Source organism: Idiotropiscis lumnitzeri, chromosome 3, assembly GCF_059441095.1.
Source record: "Idiotropiscis lumnitzeri isolate Australia: NSW breed Sydney's pygmy pipehorse chromosome 3, RoL_Ilum_1.0, whole genome shotgun sequence".
Taxonomy (NCBI): Eukaryota; Metazoa; Chordata; class Actinopteri; order Syngnathiformes; family Syngnathidae; genus Idiotropiscis; species Idiotropiscis lumnitzeri.
In genome coordinates, this window is record NC_142393.1 from 24,911,525 (window position 1) to 24,934,756 (window position 23,232).

At 40.7% G+C, this 23,232-nt stretch overlaps 1 protein-coding gene and 2 long non-coding RNA genes across 6 annotated transcripts; 1 reads left to right on the plus strand and 2 right to left on the minus strand.

Annotated features, from left to right (window-relative positions):
- Window positions 1–8,685: 8,685 nt before the first annotated feature.
- On the minus strand, window positions 8,686–14,857 carry LOC148340586 (uncharacterized). 2 transcript variants are annotated; one of them, XR_015842584.1, is made up of 2 exons: window positions 9,581–14,857; window positions 8,686–9,047 (listed from the first exon to the last, which is right to left on the minus strand). It is a non-coding gene; the product is annotated as an uncharacterized LOC148340586 (long non-coding RNA). The 2 variants fall into 2 exon arrangements; XR_015842585.1 differs by having other exon boundaries at window positions 8,686–9,079.
- A 1,559-nt stretch (window positions 14,858–16,416) lies between these two features.
- On the minus strand, window positions 16,417–17,596 carry LOC148340587 (uncharacterized). 2 transcript variants are annotated; one of them, XR_015842427.1, is made up of 2 exons: window positions 17,312–17,596; window positions 16,417–16,778 (listed from the first exon to the last, which is right to left on the minus strand). It is a non-coding gene; the product is annotated as an uncharacterized LOC148340587 (long non-coding RNA). The 2 variants fall into 2 exon arrangements; XR_015842428.1 differs by having other exon boundaries at window positions 16,417–16,810.
- Window positions 17,597–18,708: 1,112 nt separating this feature from the next.
- Window positions 18,709–22,678, plus strand: LOC148340588 (uncharacterized). 2 transcript variants are annotated; one of them, XM_088291142.1, is made up of 5 exons: window positions 18,709–18,998; window positions 19,093–19,195; window positions 19,299–19,392; window positions 20,299–20,470; window positions 21,384–22,678. In XM_088291142.1, the coding sequence occupies exons 3-5, from the start codon at window positions 19,310–19,312 to the stop codon at window positions 22,380–22,382; spliced, it is 1,254 nt and encodes a 417-aa protein (XP_088147268.1). In that variant the 5' UTR covers window positions 18,709–18,998; window positions 19,093–19,195; window positions 19,299–19,309; the 3' UTR covers window positions 22,383–22,678. The 2 variants fall into 2 exon arrangements, with proteins under 2 accessions (XP_088147268.1, XP_088147267.1); XM_088291141.1 differs by having other exon boundaries at window positions 18,712–19,195.
- The last annotated feature ends 554 nt before the right edge of the window (window positions 22,679–23,232 follow it).

Here is a 23,232-nt window from a genome sequence, read left to right on the forward strand (position 1 = left end):
AACACCATAACTTCTCTTTACATTTTGTTGAAATTTAAGAAATTCTGTGACATCCGGGTTTAGATTTCCTCTAGACAGGACAAAGTGGTCTTCAGGAGCAAGCGTCTTTTTTGCTCAACAGGATGTAGATCTGACTGTCATCCGCATTGTAGTGGAAGGGCATTACATGTTTTCGAAAAGGATTGGAACCTAGGGGCAGAAAATACATTAAAACAGCAAGGCTCCCATAATAGAACCCTGTGGAACACCATATGACAAAGGGGCAGGGCGGAACTCAGCGCAAACTAGGTTAACACAAAAAGTCCTGCCAGCCAAATAGGATCTAAATCTAGCGCACTACAAATAATGCCCACCTGGTGCTATAAACAAACCAAAAGATTACTGTGCTCTATTGAACCGAACGCTGCAGTTAGAGCCAACAAAACAAGACACATAGTCTCCAGTGTCATTTGCCAGAAGGATATCAAAGTTGAAGCAGGCCTGACTCTGTGCTCATTGTCTCAAAAAAACAAACATACTTTCAGTCTTGAGGCAACATAATGCCGCACACATGAAGGAAGAGGCGGAGTTTCCAAAAACAGTTCAAGTGTTCAACAGATTCGTTCTCAAGCTGTTTTCAACATTAAATCAATTGCTAATGTGAAAATAGCAGACAACATGAGGTGAGACCAATAATATTGATTTATGAAAAAATACAAACACAACCATATTTGGACATGCGATCTGAAAGCGACAATACACATGCTGTTCTATAAAGATTGGCCATTGACCTGCTGCCGGCCCAAAGTCAGCTCAGATTTGTCGCAGTTCCAACATGAGTGAGGATGAGTGCAGAAAATGGATTGATGTCTACGGTGTGTTTGTTACACATTGCTAAATATACCCATAGGCATTAAAGAAGACGAGCAAATGTCTGCTGCAGCTGCAATGCAAGGTGATCTAATAAACATATAGAGGAAATCAATATTCTGATGCAAAATGTCTGAGGTGTTTTAAAACGCATGTCGATTCACCTCTGAGCTCCGGATCTACCGAGTTTTGAAATGTATTAATAACATTTCCATTCATTTCACGACTTGAAAAACGACTTTGAACCTCCTCTCAGTTTCACTCAAGCATCAATCCTCAAATCTCTCATAGATTTTTTTTTTTTTTTTAACCTTTCCCGTTTGTCAGCTTGCACGGTGCTAGAAAATCTCTGTGTTCGCTCCTCACAGGCATGTCAGCACACAACCTGGAGCTCCAGATCACACTGAAGCAAACAGATGGGTGCTGATTATTTGTTTCCAGTTGAAATAACAGCACATGTACTGTAACCCATCCCAGCTGCACTTCTCATTCAATTCAGCTTCGAATGTGAACGGCACGGAAGAGCTTGGAGATGTTACATCCATTTGTAGTGTTTAAGTGTCGTGCATACATGACTGAAGCAAAGTAAAGTAGGCCGAGCAGAGCCTTCAAGGCTAGAAAGGCGAGACGTGAAGGATCAGGACATTGAGGTGAGCTGGTAAAGATGAAAGTGTATGTTTAAAAAAAAATATATGAAAACAGTCATTATCGTCCTGGTGAGGCTTCCTTTGCTTTCGAGAGGCAGATGGTGGAAATACTGGCAGAATCTTAACATCCTGCTCATTATTTATTAACCGCTCAGTGGAATAAGGCTGAAAGAACATAATAGACTGCAATGAGAGATGTGATGTTTTTTTTTTAATCACAGTTTCAGTGTGCGCGTGTAACATGACCATCATAGCAACGAGGCATCTCGTGAATGAGTTATTGAGAAGGGGCCATCGCCGTGGCTTCATTCACATTCTGGCAGAGTGGCTGTGCGGCTGGAAGCCATTTCACAGTGAAAGCGATGAGCTGCCTCAAAGCAGAACTAAGTTGCTTTAAGAACGAGCCTGTGGATAAACGAAAGAAAGAAAAAAAGGAAGGCTCGGACTGGACTGAGACAAGATGCGGCATGACAATAAGGTGCGAGATTCAACATGAGGAGAGGGAAGTTGAACCAGCAGGTGAGCAATATATTTTTGTTTATCTTTTTTTATATTAACACAGGCTCTCAAAAGTTTAGTTCTGTATACCACTGCTATATCTGACCATTACCTTATAAAATTGGAAGTCTTGGCTCATTGCCATCGACCTGACCACAATCCAAGCTGTAGCAGCTACAATATTAGCTCTTCAACCACTACTGTGCACTCTGAGCTCCTGTGTCTGGCAACTGCTTCCTTTTCTTCTTATAGTGGTTCACAAATTATTTCAATGTTGTTCTGTTAAATGCATTTGACTCTGTAGCACCAATAAGTGACTTGTGAGTTTTGTAATGTTACATGTGGAGTCCCGCAGGGATCGGTTCTTGGCTGTCTCTTGTTTAGCATGTACCTGGTTCCGCTTGGTGATTTATATATGTAAATAATTAACATTTTTCACTGTTTTGCTGATGATACCTAATTATAGATGCCGTTAGAAATAACAAATCAGTGCAATTGCTGTGATCTAGAGGCTTCACCTGACTGAAATCAAACAATGGATATGGCTCTTTTTTTTTTTTAATCCCAATAAAATTGAGACGTTGATCATTGGTCCTGCTTGTCATTGGTACCTATTTAAGGACGCTGTTCTGAGTCTTGATAAATGTACTATTACCCAAAGTGATCCAGCAAATAATGTTGGTCGTTGATTTGATTCAACTCTTTCTTTTCTCATGCATATTAAGAATATTTCTTGTTTTTTCACCTCTCATTGTCGCGAAAGATCCATCAATCTGCTAGTGACTCAGAAATCATAATTCATGCATTTATTATGTCTCGCCTCGATTATTTCAACATACTGCTTTCTGGTCTTCCCATGTCTAGTACTAAAAGTCTGCTGTTAGTACAAAATGTGGCAGCTGGACTCCTGATAAGGACGGGAAAGTTCCATCATATTACCCCAAAAGTAATCAGCTTGCATTGGCTCCCGGTCCACTTGAGATGCGATTTCACCCTCATTTTCACCTTCCCATATTGTTGATTTAAGGGTTTCTTATTCTCTGTCCAGAGCTTTTCGCTCGGAACACACTGACCTTTTGGTGATTCCAAGAGCCAAAAATAAGTTCTAGAGCATTTTCTGTTTGAGATCCTGTGCTCTGGAATACCATACCCCCAAAGGAATTACAGCCACTACCTCAGTAGAAATTTTTAAACCCGACTGAAGACATCTTTGTAAATTCTCTTACTCTTTGGGTGAGCTACATGTTTGCCTGTTTGACTCCCACTTCTTCTATTTGTCGTTGCCCCCTCCTTCGCGGTTTGGAGAGGGGGGCTACCCAAGTGGATATTGCACTCAGGATTCTGCACCGACTGATCTGGACTAGATCTGAGGTGTTATATTCACCCTCACTGCGAACAAATACATAAGAGAGATGTGACGTGTTTCCGTCAGTCGTCAGCAAAACGGTCCAGATCCATCCGTACTAACCTGGTTAGAGACGAGTCAGTTGATGGGTGAATACGCACTTCCGTTGGGGCATACTTTCTCTTTTTTTTTTTCTTAAGTGCCCCATCATTCATCAGCAAAACAGGCGTCTGTTTGTGACAAAATGCCCACCTCTGTTTATGACACAAACTGAGCGTAGCTCAAAGTGATGACGTAGAAGTATCTAGTACATTCCCATTTCTTTAAACTCTGCCCACACTTTCCCAAAAAAGGCTTAGGCCGAGGGAGAAGACAAATATTTAGGGTGAAGAGGAAGCGACGAGATTGGCCCTAGTGTTCTTGCCCTGACTGCCTGCCATATAAAGCAAAAGCTTTCCACATCTTACGCCGTGCCATTTGTTCCTTAGTGAGCAGCAGACAAGTGTGAAATGTCGTGACCATTTCTTTCTCTTTGAAGACAAACTTTGGAATAATAACGCTGCCCACTGCGGGACACTGTGGCTGTACAGGCAGCTGTATGAAGCCAGTCCTGTGTAAACCAAAAATAATAAAAGAAATTAAAAAAAAGACGATTTTCTCATCTGATACTGATCATCTGAAAATTATGCCATCACGTGACTGGATAGGGACAAGTCTACCATCCACTGTGTCTATCAAATAAAAAGGAAATGAAGACATTGGGATAAGCAAGATAAGAAGAAGTGCTGAGGATACCATTTTGGAATTGTGTATTAAGTGTAACAATTCTTGCATTGATCTTTCCAAAGGGAAAAAAAGACTCTAGAGGAGGAGGGTGAGAGTGGCCTGAATGCTAATACATGGCCACGCTTGACTGTGACACTCTCATCATTGTGACATCTTCATTCCCAGATAATTGAATTAATCACAGCAGCCCTCAGGTGGAACATTCAGCAGGGCTGAGAAGCCATTAAAATATACAATAAATGAACTCAATTGCAATTTTGCTCACTTGTCATCTGTTGCTTTAGCTGCACAAAATTAACATGATGTGTTTAATATCGTTTTCAACAGGGAAAGAAAAGATTAGTCCAGCGTAAGCACTATTTTCGCCAGCTTTGGAATTATGGAAATCACTGTTAGAATTATGTGCAGACAGATTTGTAAACACAACATGACAAATTAAATTTGATTAAATGAACACAAATTCAACATGGAAGAATGTGATTTCATCTCAGACTGTCTCCAATGTGTCAGAAGCCTCTGAAAAAATTTTCAGCGCATCACTTTTATCTCCGCTGACCTTCCAAATCAATAAAGTGTATCATTAACAGAGCACTGTATTTATAAATCAATACAATGCATTCCACCTACAGCACTTCCCCAAAGGGCCTCAAACTGTACGTATATAAAAGGTTGTGCACGATAATTCACACCGTGACGCACAAAGCGCAAAATGCAAAACACCCCATTGTCTCTCTCATACTTGTTGATCCCCCCCAAGACTTTCATATCTTCAAATGGCTGATTTGATATCCAGAAGCTTTGCCATTGTTCTAATTTAGCTCTGTGCTGTGACTGACAGCGGAGCTATTATCTTCAACCATTAAAAAACAACAACAAACATGTACTGCCAAACATCACCGAAAACTGAGGATGATCTCAAATATGACATCTGTGAGATATGTGTCTCTGATGTGTTTGTATCTTAAGATGAATACAGTGGCACCTTGAGATGTAGTTGAATTTGCTTAATTGTAATTCAAAACAGTTAATAAAATAAATTAGGTAGCTTTCTTTGGTTTTATATGTGAAAATGTTGCCCACGTCCAAGGGAGGCAAGCTACATTGAGTCAGAAATGGAACATGTTCCGCGCCTCCATTATTGGGGCTGCCGATCGGAGTTGTGGCCGTAAGGTGCACTGAGCACTGTCGTGGTGGCAATTCCCGAACCGGTTGGTGGACACCGGCAATGAGGGATGCCTTCAAACTAGATGTTCCCAAGCGGCCTTTTTGGCATGTGTGAAGCAGCCCGACGGATACCGGCTGGCCAACTGGAACTTCAGTGATCGCCGAAGCAAAACTTGGTAGGAGTTCCACAAGGTTACTTAAAACAACTTCCTGACGACTTCAAGGAACCCACTTTGCATTTTTGGCATGAAAGTCCAAATCACTTCAGTAACATTAATTGATTTTTAAAATGAAATTCAGTGGGGTAAGTCTTTACTGACCGAATAATATTTAAATGACACCACCACTGCATACGAAACCGCTCCAGAATTTTGTATTTATTTCACGTGCAGATCATTAGCTTGCGCCGGCGGTCATAATGAGTAGGGCCCACTGATTCCTAATTGTAACAAATATTGTGTTTTTGTGCTTCTCAGGTGTTTCCGAAGTGCTTCTCGCTGGCGCACAACAACGCCAACGTATCCCAGCCAGGTGTTTTAGAACATCTGCAAGCTGCAACTCTTCTCCTCCCACGCACGCCTACTTATTTGCCCCGGGCTCAACCAAATCAATATATCATTAGCCAGGCTCCACTCAGCCCACTCTTCCCTTTTCCTTACATTTCGCACATTGTATCTCCCTTCAGCTCATCTCTCATCTTCGCCCCTTTGGCCTCCCCGCTCTCGCTTTGTCTGTCTTTTGAGTGTTTTTCTGAACCCCATGTTGGTGTGCTGCAAAGTGAGAGGAGGCTAAAAATGTGAGGGTGTGTGTAGGTGTGCGTGTGCGTGCGCTGGGAGATGTGTGTCATATCAGGAGGGCAGGCATTGCAGGGACACAACAAGGAGAGAGTGGAGAAATGAGGCATGAGGGGGATGGTAGCCTGTCTGGCTGAAATGAATGTGTAATTGCTTGTGCCGCCTAAAGCCTCGACAGGAGTGTAAGTGATAGCGTGGGTCGTCAAGTCAGCAACAACGCTACGCCTTTGGATGCCGTTGAGCTTGATACCTTGTGGAGGGCAATCGGCGTCACGGCGCGTCAGCAGGTAGCTGCACCACGCCTATCTTTTAGTGCCGGGATTCTGGACCGTAGGGCCGCTCCCCTTTCTCACATCTGAACAGCCAGGACTGCATAAATTAAACCAGTGATTCTCACCTAGTGTGCCGTGGCACATTGGCGTGCAAGAAGAGAGCAGCAGGTGTGCCGCAGTAAATTATCCAATGTCAAATTATTTTGAAAAATATATAAATTATTTTCCAACCATGTATAGTAACAGGAAAAACAATGAAATGCACGTCCATGAAATGTGTAAAGGTACATAATTAACCTGAATTTTTGTGAAATGTTTTGCCAAATGGTGTGCCATGAATTTTTTTCGGATGTGAAATATGTGCCTTAAATATGTGGCTCAATAAAGGTTGAGAAACACTTGGTTAAACAAAATAAATCTTTGCTCCCGAAGTATCACCACAATTCCCAACATCAAGATATGTTTTTGTAGTAAGCCAGAGTGTTCATAAAAAATGACTAGACAGGATTGTTGGCATTTTGTTCCTTAAGTTTCAGAAAGTCCAAATACATTTTTCAAAATGTTGCAGACAAACGTCTGTTCCATGCTTCAGCCAGTTGTTGGCAATAATGTACACATTAAATCCAAAAGAAGAAAGAACAATTAAAATGATGAGTGAAAAGAGGGGAAGTTGTCATGCAAATCATCAGGTTTCATATCTTTTGTAGGCAATGAACAATGGCAAAAATGACTCTGATTGCTTACTTTCTCTCTAATCAACCATGTGTGTCAGAGAAGACAAATCGGACTTGTTTTGTGAGAAAAAACAATTTTGGCAAAAACAAAAAAGGCAGCAAATTCTGTTTTGGTTGCCCGAGTTCACCGGACGGAAGTATTGAATGAACTGAAAATTCGGCTTTCGTTACCCACAACATTTGCCAAAAGTCACTTTTGGCCTCAACATGGACCAAAAATCTTCCCAAGTTGTCAGTTGAGTAGAATATCTTCATGTGCGGTGTGTCACAAATAAAAGATTTTTTTAGGTTGAGAAAAATCCTGATGTGTGTACCATGCCCAAGTTGTATATCTTAAAATTATTATTTTGCTACCAAAAGACCTTGCACAGTCTTGATATTGTTGTTGTTATAGTTTGAAGTGTCACAAATACGACACATATGAGCTTCAAAGTCACTGTGCTTCTTGACATGTTTTTTTTATTTTTTTTATAAAAAGCATGTTTATCCCCTTTTTAGTCAGAAATTGGTGTTTTGGTGAAACCAACCCATGTTCTACTGCTGATTACTAAAGACAGAAAATGCTGGAATAAAACCTTTTTTTTTCTGGTGAAAGAAGAGAGTCTACCCTTTCTTTTGGAAGGTATGGTCATTATGTTCTCACAGAACACAATATTGTGTGGGCCTTGGAAGGTCAGCCAAACGACTGGCAATATGGGAGCCCATATTGATCATTAATACAATCTTGCTAGCTCCGTTTTTCATGTACTCCATCACCCTTTCTTGCTTATTTTGATCCACTCAGAATAGCATTCGTAGGGCTAGTGTGAAAAAGGGTAATTAAGTTGGGAACTCAGAGCAGTCAATTGTAACCAGCATTCTCCAACAGCAGAAACAAAAAGATGAATGCGTGAGTTGAGTGAGCAAATTGTCATGCTATGGAGCCAGGGTCTTATTTCATTTTGGTAAGGTGCATTCACCCCAATCTGCATCACGCCGGGAGCAGAGATTGATGTGCGTTGCTCACAGACCACATGTGGGATTGAGGCGGAGAAGCATCAGATCCCACCTTGCGTAGCAGAAAAAAAAAGAGGGGGATTGGCAACACTAGGGGGGTGCAGATGGAGGTGTCACCTTGAGGGAGGAGAGGAAGAAGAACACAGCAACTCCATCTTATAGATCTCTGTCTTGTATTGTATGTTTTCACAAATAACTGCTCTGAGTAGTTTGGAATCCATCAAATATTATATTCCTGTGAAAGCCACAACTGTCTGGCTGAGTTTTGAGCTGTTGTCAGAGAAATCTGAAAAAAGTCATCAAGAAGAAGAATGGCAATGCTACGGAGTTTGTCTTTAAAGATAAATAACATCCTATTCATAAACATTGCTTTAATCTATTTAGATTCCCTTGAGCGTGTTGACACTAAACAGCAGCGCCATCTATTGGTCACGTTTGTATTAATGCAGCCTTGTATTGAAAGAGAGGTTTTGTGTAACCCCCGATTACTTAAAGATAGTGTTAGTTTGATATTTAATAAATTGGACCAGACTCTAGATTCTCGAAGGCTACAATAGTGATAATTGATAGGTGTGTGAATGAAATAGCTGGAGGCAGAAATGAGCAACAACAATAACTGTATTAACATGGAAAACAAAACAATTATTTACAAATTCACAGCCGGCATCATATACATAAAATAAATCACAAATCCCAAAAATTAGAAATAATAATCCCAAAGTCCTACTGAGCTCAGTAATATTTTGTTTAAGTCAGTCAATGTTCTTTCCGGTAGTCTTGGGGAAAAAAGTCTTGTCGTGGTGGTAATTAGGTGTGTTACCACGTGATGTTCACAAAGAAGTTGGTGAAGACTGTGGTTCCTTTATCGCAGATGTGGTTCTGGGCTCAGGCTCGCCATCTCCATCAAAGGAGAATCCATTCAGTTTCGGATCTTGGTTTAATGCCAAGACAAAAAACCTAGCCTGCATAACAATAATGAAATTATTGTATGCAGCTAATAAGTCTATTATCACTTTCCAGTATCATCAGTCGCTATAGCTCTATAGTTTTCAATTATCATAAATACTGCATCTAAATATCACATTTATAACAGTTATTAATTTACATGCATGTTTTCCAAATTATCATTGTAACACATGAAATGAACTCATGAGCTAACAATAAACACATTTCTCAATATGTCCAATTTCTCAATAACCATGTTTTATGGTTTACATATCAATCACTTCAATAAAGAAATAATTGTATAACAAACATAACTGAGTCAATTCAACATTTCACTTTTAACACATATTACATCAAAATGAGCAGTTATACATTTGTTTGTCAACATAAACCTTGCTTTAGAAAGACCTTAAAACAAGTAAAATCAACTCTTTCACTGTAAACAAGCAGTACATTTCCACTCGCGATTAGCATTAGCTTAACGTTAGCTTAGCGTTAGCCTCACATAAACGTTTTTACGACAGTCCATAGCAAGTGCATGGCGACTCACCAAGACGACGTTCAAGTACGAACACGGTCGATTTGTCACAGACCCTCAGTTCTCACTGGTATCCACACTTAAGATAAAACATTTCCCAATTAACATTTTATTATTGGTCACATTTATATCAACTTCAATAAGTATTTCACTCACCGAACGGCACATTAGCATTAGATATCGTCACGCAACCTTTCAGTTGGGCGTCCAGGCGTAAAAGAACGATATACACAGCTAATCTCGAGATAGCATCTCGAGAAGGCGGGACAACTTGACTTTGACGAATCAGAAAGTCATAATCAGATGAATGACACTCGCAACAGGAAATCAAGTAGACGAGAGATATACACTTCCTCTTAACAAAATAAATGTTTTTTCAAAATAAAATGGTGTTTTCTCTACTGGGTTACACCCTCCCCTGTAAAATACCATGCATGTCCCGATGCATGTTTCGCAAATGTTGTTCATTTGGATTATTTAGAGAGTCGGTGAAAGCAGAAGTTAAACCGTGAAATAAAGACTTTACAACTGTCACTAGGGGATTCCCTAAATTAGGATAGTCTAATCTCATTGGCGGTCTTCTATCTCTCTCTGATCGCCTCAATGGTTGAGTGGTCACAGGATCATCATAGTCCAGTTTCTTGGATAAGTCAATAGTTTGTTCCTCAACTGAATCCACAGGAGTACTTGCAGGTGATTTGGATTCCTCAGGTATGTCAGGAGTCAGAGGGGAATTTCCACTTTCAACTTCACTGTTGATAGCATCTGGAACATTTTCCAAAGGTTCATCCCCATCTCCATTTCCGTTATCCAGGTTCTCAGTTCCAATGTTTTCAGGAAAGTTTCTGTCCAATGTTGGTGTTGTATCCAAGGATTTTGTTGCATCTGGGGTTGTCGTATAGTCACGCACAGTGGTAAATCTGGCAATCTCCTGGCATTGGGAATCATCAATCCATGGAATCACAACATCGTTGTCAGGTAGATCAGATTCATCAGCATCAGGAATTTCTGTTGCAGTCGTTAGGCGGGTTTTTGGACGACTAACGGGTGTCGGTTCAGGTCGGTCTGCTGTGGCAACAGGAAGGAAACTGCACGGAAGCAAAAGGTCTCTGTGTAGGGTTCGTAAAGGACCTTGCTTCGACTCTGGTTTGACTGTGTAAACCGGTAAGTTCCCTGCTCGTTTCACAACAACATGAATGTCAGTTTCCCATTTATCTGCAAGCTTATGCTTACCACGCAGTCGCACGTTCCTCACCAAAACCCTGTCCCCGATTTCAAGTTCAGAGACAGAGATTTTACGATCAAATCTGGCCTTGTTTTTATCTGCTACTTTTTGTGCATTTCTTGAAGCTATCTTGTAACTTTCTTCCAGTCGTGTTTTGAGACTTTGAATGTATTGTGAATGGGATATCTTCTGATCTTTGTTCAAGGGTAGTCCAAATGCAAGATCGACTGGCAATCTGGGTTTCCTACCAAACATCAATTCATATGGACTATATCCTGTCACATCATTGCGCGTGCAATTGTATGCGTGCACCAAGGGCATAACATACTCTTTCCAATGGGACTTTTGTTTGTCTTCAAGAGTTCCCAGCATACTGAGTAACGTTCGATTAAATCTTTCAACGGGATTACCCCGTGGATGGTATGGAGTAGTCCGTATCTTCTTTATGCCAGAAATTTCACACAATTCTTTGATAAGTTTTGCCTCAAAATCAGGACCCTGATCACTATGAAGACGTTCAGGTATGCCATAGTGAACAATAAACTGGTCCCACAAGCACTTGGCAACGGTTTTGGACTTTTGATTTGGTGTGGGCACTGCAAGGGCAAATTTAGTAAAATGATCGGTCATCACAAGAATGTTACTTGTGTTACTGCTGTCCGGCTCTAGACTGAGGAAATCCATGCAAACCAACTCTAACGGTCGCATGGTGGTGATGTTGACCAAAGGAGCTGCTCTCTCAGGAGGACTCTTTCTACGGATACAGCGATCACATGTTTTTATTTTGTGCTCAACATCTGTTGCCATCCGAGGCCAATAGAATCGGCTTCTGATCAGATCAAGGGTTCTGTCAATACCCAAGTGGCCCATATCATTGTGTAAACTCTGAAGTGCAGATGATCTGAGTTCTTCAGGAAGAACAAGTTGATAAGTCACTTGGTCTCCATCTCGTCGTTTTCTGTATAACACGTCGTCATGCAATTCCAATTTATTTAGTTCTCTGAGTAAGAGAGGAAGATCCGGTAATTCCCTCCGGGAGGTTGGAGGGGGTGTTTGACCAAATTCGATCTGCGCAATCACTTGACTGATCGTTGAGTCAGCTCTTTGTCGGTCTTTAATTTCAGAGGTGGACAAAGCAGGAAGTGTTGGCAGACCATGTAATTCTTCAGAACTGTAGGCGTCAGGGATTGCACTTGCTGAGATGGTAAATGTCTCCACAAGTGTGACATCACCGTAGTTATTGGGGTTCTTGGCTTTAATGAGATGGTTCTGACAAATTGCTTGCATAACTTCTGTATCAACAAGCTCTGACATGTCGTTGTCGGCTAAATGACGTTCGACAAACTGGCTCACTCGTTCTTGCTCTTTCCTTGACTGTGCATCATTGACAAGATCTCCATGAGGACGTCGGGAAAGTCCATCAGCATCACAATTCTGTTTGCCTGCTCTATACTGCAGTTTAAAGTTGTAGTTTGACAAAGCAGCAAGCCATCTGTATCCCGTTGCATCTAATTTAGCAGAGGTTAATATATATGTGAGTGGATTACTATCCGTCACCACAGTAAAGTTACCACCATACAAATAATCGTGAAACTTTTCTGTCACTGACCACTTGAGCGCTAAAAACTCTAACTTATGAGCTGGATAGCGTGCTTCACTTCTGGACAACCCTCGACTGGCAAATGCTATGGCCCGAAGCCGACCTTCCTGCTCTTGATAGAGTGCTGCTCCTAAGCCTGTCGTACTGGCGTCGGTATGAAGCAAATAAGGTAGCTTTGGGTCTGCAAAACCTAAGATCGGGGTTGTTGTTAGCTTTTCAATGATGGAATCAAAAGCTCTTTGACAGTCAGGTGTCCATCGGCTGGCAAATGGCAGTTTGGGATCATAATAGGTATGATTTGATTCTTTTTCTTTGGACTTTTTGCTGAATGGTGGGTATCCTCGTGTCAGGTCATTAAGTGGGCGCACTATAGATGAGTATCCCTTTATGAAACGTCTATAGTAGCCAGAAAATCCTAAAAAGGACCTCAACTCTTTGAGGTTTGTGGGTCTTGGCCAGGTTTTTAAGGCCTGAATCTTCTCGGGATCTGTTTCAACACCATTCTCTGAGATTACATGACCAAGGTAACGCACTGTTGTTTGGCAAAATTTGCATTTTTCGGATGATAATTTCAGTCCATACTCTTTCAGACGTTGAAGTACTCGCATGAGACGTCGTTCATGTTCCTCAAGAGTACTTGAAAAGATGATTAAATCATCCAAAAATACAAGTACTTCCTTCAAGTTCATGTCACCAACACAACGTTCCATTAATCGTTGAAAGGTGCTTGGTGCGTTGGTTACACCTTGGGGCATCCGGTTAAATTCCCAGAACCCAAGTGGAGTGACAAATGCGGTTTTCTCTTTGTCTGCTTCTTCAACTTCAATCTGGTAATAACCAGATTTGAGATCAAGGACTGTAAACCATTTGGATCCCGAAAGCGCTGAGAAGGTCTCCTCCAGGTTTGGAAGAGCATATGAGTCCTTAACTGTTTGCAAGTTAAGTTTGCGGAAGTCTATACATAGACGGACGTCATTGTTCCGCTTCCTCACCACGACAATCGGAGAGGAGTAGGGTGACTGTGACTCTCTTATCACACCGGCAGAAAGCAGTTCTTGAAGGTGTTTACGGACTGCTTCCAGATCTTGGGGGTGAATGGGGCGTGCACGATGCTTAAAGGGAGTTGGATCAAGAAGTTTGATGGAGTGTTTCACTTTACTAGTACACCCAAAATCAAGGTCATGGTGAGCAAATACCTCTGGAATATCAGAGAGTTGTTTGGTTATTCTCTCCTTCCAATTCTGGGGTATTGGGGAATCTCCAAAGTTGAAAGTCAGAGACGCCTCTTTGTTCATGGGTGGCTCTGTCGAATTTGTGACATTATGCTGCGAGACAACACAACGGAACGCTCCAAGCTCTCCGATCACGCAGGTAGATGGAATGGTCACATCTTGGTCTGTCTCGTTGGTGATCACAACAGGAACTTTGTATGGAGCTCGGGAAGAAAGAGTTATCAGACAACTCTTCACACAAAGGCCACCTGGTAGGGAAGATTGAGTTGGATGTTCAATTATAGCGCATGAATCAACTGATGTGCAGTGAACATTAGCAGATCCCTCCAGGACGACACAGCGACCAGCTGGGACAACAGCAGTTGTTTTTCCTGCCAGGGTGACAAACCCAATGTTGCCATCTTTGTGTTGTATGTGTCTGATTTCAAGAGTCTTCAGAAGTGCTCTGAACCCATAAGGAACAGGTAGGTGCTCAATAGTCTTGACGTCTAAATAAATCTCATAAAGAACATCAAGAACATTCATTCCAACTAACAGTGGTGTCTGACTATTTGGGTGTATATCCGGAACAACTAGAGCTAACGTTGGTATATCAATCACTGTCCCTAAAATATCTTTTGGAAAGGTAACAGTCATTTCTATGTAACCTAAATAAGGTACAGGCTGTCCTGCAGCGCCCTCTACCTCTAAAAGGTCATAGAGTAGATAAAGGGTTTGTTCTGGAAGGTTCTGTTTGAAAAACGACTCTGTGACTGTGGTCACTTGTGATCCAGAATCAAGAAGACAGTTAACATTAACACCTGAAATGCTAACAGTAGCGGTACATTTTGAACCAACTAGGCCTTTTGGCAAGCTGCATTTTTGCTGCTTAGCCAAAGACTGTTTAAGGTTAGCGTTGTGCTTTTCTTTCGTGGGACGTGATTGTCTGGCAACAGTCTCCATTTGCCCCTCAACAGAGACTGTACTTAGTTTAAATGTGCAATAGCAGCTGACGGGTTTTCAGCTTCCCACTTCCTTTGTTTTTCTTTAAAAATTTTCCGCTTCTCTGCCACTAAAGCGGCATTTGGTTCATTTTCACAGGTTGGCTTTATGTGGCCATCTTCACCACATTGGAAACAATACCACGGTTTAGGTGCTTTCGTTTGAGTATTGTTGGTTTGTCCAATGGGTTCTTTTGTATTCACTTTCAGTTTTAGTTTCTCTTGTTTCGGTTCGGGTACATTCTTTGCATTTCGAGATTTTCTTTTCTGTGTTTCGGCAGTTAGCTTCACCAGCTGGCTCTGGATTTCTGCAACTTGGCTTGAAAGTTCTTTTGTAATTGAATTCAGAGTAGCAATGTTGCTATCATTTTCAGTGACGGGTTCGGCTATTTGCACATGAGAAGTCACCTTTTGCTTTGCACTTCCCAGATGCTGTCTCATTCGCATAGTTTTGGTAGCATGTTGATCTTCTTCGGTGCGCAACAAGAACAATAGGTCAGCAAACGTTGGGGGATTTGTTCTCTTTCGTTTTAACTGGAGGTCTATTAAAAGGGAATTATCCCAACAACCTCGACAAAACTGTGTGAGTAGCAGTCTTTCAAAATCATCGCTAGCGGCACCACCCCGTTTTACAGTGAGCGTCAAAGCTCCTTGTAGGCGTTGCAAATATGAGGATGGCTTCTCTCCAGTATCTTGATATGTGTCAAGAAACTTAGCGAATAGTTCTCCTCCATCTTGTACTGTTCCGAATGCTGAATCCAACAACTGGAGGTATTCAGCAGGTGAGCTGTTGAGGTTCAGGTGCTTTATGACATCAGCAGCAGGGGGTAGAAGACTCTCAATGATTTTCCGGGTCTGTTGCTGTTGCGACACTGAGGGATCAGTCATGACTAGTTCTACACTAGAGCGCCAAGTATCATAATCTGGCTCATAATTAGGACGAGGATCCTTTCCTGAAAAAGCTCTAAGCTTCTGTGAGAATTGTGGCCCTGAAAAGTCATCTCTTTTTACTATGTGTTCAACTACAACACGTTGAACTTCTGGGGGATTTAAATCTTGTTCTGAAATTGTTGGCTTGCAAAGTGATCGGTTAGTAACGGTCTGCCGTGCACCTCCAATGTTACTCTCAACTACCGAGGGCTGTGGTTCTACTGACAGAGTTACAGGCGGATTGTCAGGTAAATAATTTTGTTCGAATGGTTCTGGAAGATCTCTAATTGAATCGTTTATCTCTGACATCATGTCTTTCAGGACTTCTGCATAGTCTCTACCACTCATCTTGGCAAGGTTTTGAATATCACTAAGATATGCTTTCGTTGTGTTTTTCCCAATACTTTGTGTATAAACACTCGCAAGAGACTGTATCTTCGAGCTAACCCCGCTGTCCGATACATGTATCAATGGCAAAGGATCAATAGAGTCGACAGCGGCTCCTGAGTTGTATTCCACAATTACGCTACCGCAATACTTGGAATTTACATCATCTACTTTTATGGCTCTTGCAATTGACCCATATTGTTTAAGGAATTCCACCACCTCATCACATTGCTCATCTCCAGCTATTCCAATGACAATCACCGAGTTTGGAATTTTAACAGATTGCTGTTCAATAATATCCATTTGGAAATATATTCGAGCTTATGTATTACGAGAAAATACTCCTGGCTGGCTCGCCAAAACTTACTGTAACCCCCGATTACTTAAAGATAGTGTTAGTTTGATATTTAATAAATTGGACCAGACTCTAGATTCTCGAAGGCTACAATAGTGATAATTGATAGGTGTGTGAATGAAATAGCTGGAGGCAGAAATGAGCAACAACAATAACTGTATTAACATGGAAAACAAAACAATTATTTACAAATTCACAGCCGGCATCATATACATAAAATAAATCACAAATCCCAAAAATTAGAAATAATAATCCCAAAGTCCTACTGAGCTCAGTAATATTTTGTTTAAGTCAGTCAATGTTCTTTCCGGTAGTCTTGGGGAAAAAAGTCTTGTCGTGGTGGTAATTAGGTGTGTTACCACGTGATGTTCACAAAGAAGTTGGTGAAGACTGTGGTTCCTTTATCGCAGATGTGGTTCTGGGCTCAGGCTCGCCATCTCCATCAAAGGAGAATCCATTCAGTTTCGGATCTTGGTTTAATGCCAAGACAAAAAACCTAGCCTGCATAACAATAATGAAATTATTGTATGCAGCTAATAAGTCTATTATCACTTTCCAGTATCATCAGTCGCTATAGCTCTATAGTTTTCAATTATCATAAATACTGCATCTAAATATCACATTTATAACAGTTATTAATTTACATGCATGTTTTCCAAATTATCATTGTAACACATGAAATGAACTCATGAGCTAACAATAAACACATTTCTCAATATGTCCAATTTCTCAATAACCATGTTTTATGGTTTACATATCAATCACTTCAATAAAGAAATAATTGTATAACAAACATAACTGAGTCAATTCAACATTTCACTTTTAACACATATTACATCAAAATGAGCAGTTATACATTTGTTTGTCAACATAAACCTTGCTTTAGAAAGACCTTAAAACAAGTAAAATCAACTCTTTCACTGTAAACAAGCAGTACATTTCCACTCGCGATTAGCATTAGCTTAACGTTAGCTTAGCGTTAGCCTCACATAAACGTTTTTACGACAGTCCATAGCAAGTGCATGGCGACTCACCAAGACGACGTTCAAGTACGAACACGGTCGATTTGTCACAGACCCTCAGTTCTCACTGGTATCCACACTTAAGATAAAACATTTCCCAATTAACATTTTATTATTGGTCACATTTATATCAACTTCAATAAGTATTTCACTCACCGAACGGCACATTAGCATTAGATATCGTCACGCAACCTTTCAGTTGGGCGTCCAGGCGTAAAAGAACGATATACACAGCTAATCTCGAGATAGCATCTCGAGAAGGCGGGACAACTTGACTTTGACGAATCAGAAAGTCATAATCAGATGAATGACACTCGCAACAGGAAATCAAGTAGACGAGAGATATACACTTCCTCTTAACAAAATAAATGTTTTTTCAAAATAAAATGGTGTTTTCTCTACTGGGTTACATTTGGTTTCATAGGCCTTTGATGTTGATGTTGATGCCTTTTAGCTGAGTATTTCTCCCTTAAAACGAATAAAATTTGCCCTAAATGGTAATGGAAACGTTTTATATAGTACTTAAGCTACACCATAGGGCGCCTAATGTGTTCTACAAAGCATGACATTTAATTATAAGAAAACCTATCAAAGGGTCTCATCAACAAATCGTTTTTTTTGGGGTGTGTGCATGTGTGTGTGTGGGGGGGCTTTTTAGCCATGTTAAAATTTAAATTCCTAAAAAAAAATAAAAATAAAAAATACCCTAAAGTGGTGTTTCACTGGAGCATTCGTGCTAATTCCTACTCTCTAAACACTAGCCCTGCCCAATATATATATATATATACATATATATTATAAATTTAGTCAATGATAATTTTAACTTGTTTAATCAAAAAATATTTATAATTTCCTTAAATTCGGCACTTTATCATTACTATATGTTGTCTGTTTCTGTGTTTAGCATGCTTTTCACTAATAACAGCCTTTTAGAAAATGGATAAAGATTAAGCTGCTTTATATGTTCATGCAGTAGGGAATATGTGTAACATTTCAAGAATTCGTTGATTTAATAAACACCACCATTATTTATTAGATCTTTTAAGTTTCCTGTAATAACGTAAATATTAATAAACTCATGAATTTCTAAAACTGATGAAACTAACTGCACATTTTTATGGCCAACATCTTAATGCAAAGAATATGTATAACGATTTTAGGTGTGACCTTTTTTGTTGAATCAGAGTTTCAAACTTTATAACCCAAATATATTACACTCTTTTCTTTTGTTTGCATTCAATTTTTGTAGTTATGTCATTTATTCAATAATAAAATGCCCATCCAGCGACCGGGGGGTCTAAAAACGCTCCTACTTTTGCCACTTCTAGTCTAAACTGACTTCATTTTAGGTTTACCTAATGCATGGCCGGTGTGCTCGGAAAAAACAACATGGAAAAAAACTAACTCTTCCACTCAGGGGGTTTGGCTCAGAGCGTCCTGTTTCAAATGGGAAGACAATATGAGACAATTTTATTTAGGCATCTTAACAGATAACGACTTATAGTAACGACTTTGTCATTGTCGTAACAAAAACGAACGACATTACTTCAAATATTCATTGTCAATCCTCTTGCTGCAAGCTAACATTAGCCGACGCTAACTTCCGGTGGAAACGCGCGCTGCTCGGCAACGGAAGCCGACAAGTCCTTTTCGACTCCACACTTCCTCGTCCCAAGCTAAACTGCATTTCAAGTAAAATGTACGTTTGTTGTGTGCGGGGTTGCCCAAATAGCCATTCTTCCGGTGGCAAACTGAAATTCTACAGATTACCAACGGAATACCGACCGTTTCAGGCCAACCGGCGGCGTTTGTGGCTCAAAGTGCTCCAGCAAGTGAATGGGAGCGCCGAGGAGCTCCAAGAAAATGCTCGCATTTGTGGCGCTCATTTCATATCAGGTAAAGTTCATCACAGTTCATGTTTTATTTCTGGCGACTTTCTTGTTCACGTGTCGTCCAAAAAGTCGCGGAGGTTGTATTCAGAATACGCGTGTGTTTGTAGGACTAGCGTCCATGGATCAAGACAATCCCGACTTTGTGCCTTCAGTGTTTACAAACGTGAAGAGCAGCTCTCGCCCCAAGGACCAAAGCAGAAGGCAAGAGAAGCTCACTTCTTCATTTCACAACCTTTTGAACTTGTTTTACGTGTTGACTGCACGGAGCTGCTTTGACGTTTTATTTGTAACTTTTGAGCAGTGCATTCATTGAGCTCATGCTAAACTTAAAACGCAAGCTAACTGTTGTTACAGCATAACAAATGCTTTACTATGTGCATTCTCAACAAATCCCAATTTTGCCTCTTAAGTGCACATTGCCCAACTAGTTGGTTAAAGAATGTTTTTAGACAGCACACGCACAGGAATTAGTGTAGTTTTCCTGTGACCGTGACTATATAAAAGTGAGGAAAAGCCTACTAGAACACATGAAATTAAATTTTGGGTTAGTCACTTCAAATGGTGGCAGTTGTATGAGGACTCCCATTTAACAAGAGTTTGAATGCGATGGGGTTTATTGCGAACACAGCCCATCACCAGTTTCAAGGCGGCGTACACTTGTGCCACTACTTTAGCTGAATCGTTTAGGTTTACTTCCCATATTTAAAAGATTAAAACAACAACTTGTAGAGATTATAGTTTACATTAATGATGGAAAAACTTTCAAAAGATTTTCTCGGTATCACAAAACCCCGGCATCTGGACAGGGATGTGTAGAGTGGTGACCAGTCTAGGAAGTATTTTGCCTCTCCCACTGAGAGAGACTCCAGCTCACCCAGAACTCAAATTAAGATATGCAGCATAGATATCGGGTGGAGGTTTGATGCTGCTTTAGTATACTGCACTGTTAATTAACCTTTTATTTTCAGAATTAACACTCACTCATGTTGCAAATGCAATTTCTGTCATTGTGTTTAAGCATTACAAATTTGACCACTTCTACCTTCCATTAATTTCAAACGTGCTAATTAAATTTAACCCAAATTATTCGTTGCAATATTTTCACAGGATTGTCAGAGGGCGTCGAAATTACCACTGGAGTCAGAGAAAAAACAAACACTTCAGAGAAGCGCTCCAGGAAGCGCCCACCAAAGATGAGGAATCAGCGATTCAGCAGCCCTCTGCGGAAATTACTGGAAGCCAACCTTCACAAGATGCCCAGACCACAATATGTTCAATGGTACAATGTCCAAATTACAGTGGTGTTTTGAGATAGGGGTTACCCGATTTAGGATACGAGCTGTCATTTGGACAGGTTTTTCCTTTTTTTTTGTTGCATTGACTTGTGAGCACAAACTCGAGATGAGCGCTGTATGGTGACAGTCAACCCGACTGAACTGCTGAATATACAGCAGTTTGGCAAATCATCACAAAATAGGCTAAACGCTTTTTCATGTCACTCCCAGTTAGAGTTTACTGTCACGCTAAACATAATTTCAAGAGAATTACACCTGTATTTCAAACGTTGCTTTACCTGAAGAGAGACTCTGCTTATCTTAATCCTAACAAAGAATGCTAAACACAGTTGACATGCTAACAATTAGCATGGACACTTTCAGTTTGAGAAGCAATGGATATTTGAAGACAAACATTTAGATTGATAATATAACAATGGTCACGGGCATATATTCTTTATCCTCTGCAAACTAATAACAACTAAAATCACTAACATTACATTATTTTACTTAATCACTTCCAGTAGTTTAAGTCAGTTCTTCTTTGTATACTGGTGGCCAAGGCAGCAGGGCCGTCACTAGGTTTCATTGACGGAGGGGCTACACCCACAAATGATGGACAGATTTAAAAACAATACAATTCCGTGTTGAAGTTTAGATTTATAAAACAAGGCTGCTCCAGCCTGATTGGCTAAGTGGGAGTCTGGAATGGATTTATCATAATTCTCATTCATTTTAATGGGGGGGATAATGTTTGGCGATATGACTGTGTTGAGTTACAAGCATGATCATGGAACAAATTAAACTTATATCTCAAGTTACCATTGTACATTATTGCAGCCTTTTCAGCAGAGGTCTGAATCTACTTTATAAAAATCCCCATCTTTTCTCTTCAATAACCTCTCTGTGTTTTTCCAGAGAGAAGATGCATCGACCGAGGAGACCAAGAGTGACATTGAAATGAAAGAAATTCCCTCTGCCTCTTTTGAGAAAACTCTGCCGCCCCTATTGAAACTGGAAAAAAACAGCCCAGTGGTGCTCCTCAAGCACATCGTCGCTCCATCGGGCGCTTATCTGTGTGAGCTGTGCAATGAAAACTTCTCCACAGTCACACAGCTGGTCAAACATAAACTTCAGCACGAACGACAAGGCTCTCCTCACAGCGACGAGGTTCAGGAAAACAACCCCGTAGGAGTTTTGGTGGAGCAGGACGAGCCTACCTTTCCTTGCAACATTTGTGATCGAGCATTTGGTGACCGCCAACGCTTAAAGCGCCACAAACTGCTCCACATGAGAGACGTCAGGAAGTGCCAGACATGCGGCGTGCTGTTCTGTCAGCTTCACAGACCCGCACTATTGGTGGCTGAGCCGGTCGTCATGAGTGAATGTGACGTTTGTCCCAACACCGAGTCTGGGTACGAACTTGAACCAGGTGAGGTTCTGGAGCAGCTCGAAGACTTCCACACTTCCTGGGCTTTCATCCCCCTGCTAAGAAACAACGTTAATCAAAATTGCGAAGCCCAAGCGTCGGCTTCAGAAACGGAACTGAAACTTTTATCCGAAATGCCACCTCCGCCCTACTCTCCCTTTTCCTTCCATTCGGAAGCTAAGTCCTCTGATATCCTAGCCCCCAAGCCACAAAAAGTTGGGAAATCTGAAGCCTTCAAGCAAGATCCCCTTTATGTACCTCCAAAGCTGCCCCCCGCACTTCGGATGTTTTCTCCACAGTGCCTAACCTCCGTATTTTTCGAGGTTCAAAGAAACTATGAGTACATTTTGAGCAAGGGAACCGATGTCCCGACTAAGATAGTCAAAAAGGAGCCATCGGAGATGTTGCTGGATCTCCTTCCAGATGTGCCAAATGAGGAGCCGGAAGTGAAGCAACCAACTGCTTATGACCTGCAGATTGTTCTCTAACCAAAACCTTTCAAAACCGAACTCAATTTACTGGACTGTGCCTGACAAAAATGTCACAATACACTACTAGTACATTTTAATGCTGCTACTTGTTTAAATTGATATGACTGACTGCTAAAAATTCCTTCGTGTTTGTCATCTGCCACTGAATCAAATTGAATCTTAATTGGAGTGGAAATGTGTTTGCAACCTGTTATTTGTTAAATGATTCTGCCTTTTATGTTTGGACGAAGTCTGTATTCCCCCATTGGTAACGGTAAATATTACCCAGTTCTAATAAATAATTGGAAATAAAATGTATTGACGTCTTCCTTAAATGTATAAAATGGCTAGTTTTGTCCTCTTCAGTGCACTCCTATTATTAGCAACTGTAGTTGCTGCAATTGGGTTCCTACTGCATGAGGATGAGTTTTAAGGCTGTGACAATTATTTAAATAATATAAATGTTATGTAAACAATGTCTCCAAATAATGACTAAATTATCAATGGTGCCTTATATAGTCTGTTATGCCAAGCTAGTATCTTGAAACACTCAATAAAAAAAACAATTACCTTTTGAAAACATTTATTCATAAGAAAAATTGCAATCAAAATTATTGGACTGTACAAGAACAAATCTTCATATGAAATGATGCGAGCACAAAACAAGACTAAAACAAATGTCTTGTCTTAGTTTTTTCTTTTTTCAATTTCCAGTTGGCAAACCAACTGAGCGCCACCAACTGTTATTGTCCTTTCCACTGCAAGTAAAACATGACTTAGCGGAGGCCTCATGGGTTGAAGTTTGCTGCCCCCATCTACTGGTGGAGGTTGGAAAATTTGACAGAAAACATTTTGTCTCTAAACAATG

Coding starts and splice junctions, on each gene's coding strand:
- LOC148340588 (XM_088291141.1), top strand. CDS start 18,997: ATGTACGTTTGTTGTGTGCGGGGTTGCCCAAATAGCCATTCTTCCGGT. Junction 19,196..19,298: donor TGGCGCTCATTTCATATCAG/GTAAAGTTCATC, acceptor GTGTGTTTGTAG/GACTAGCGTCCATGGATCAA. Junction 20,471..21,383: donor AGACCACAATATGTTCAATG/GTACAATGTCCA, acceptor GTGTTTTTCCAG/AGAGAAGATGCATCGACCGA.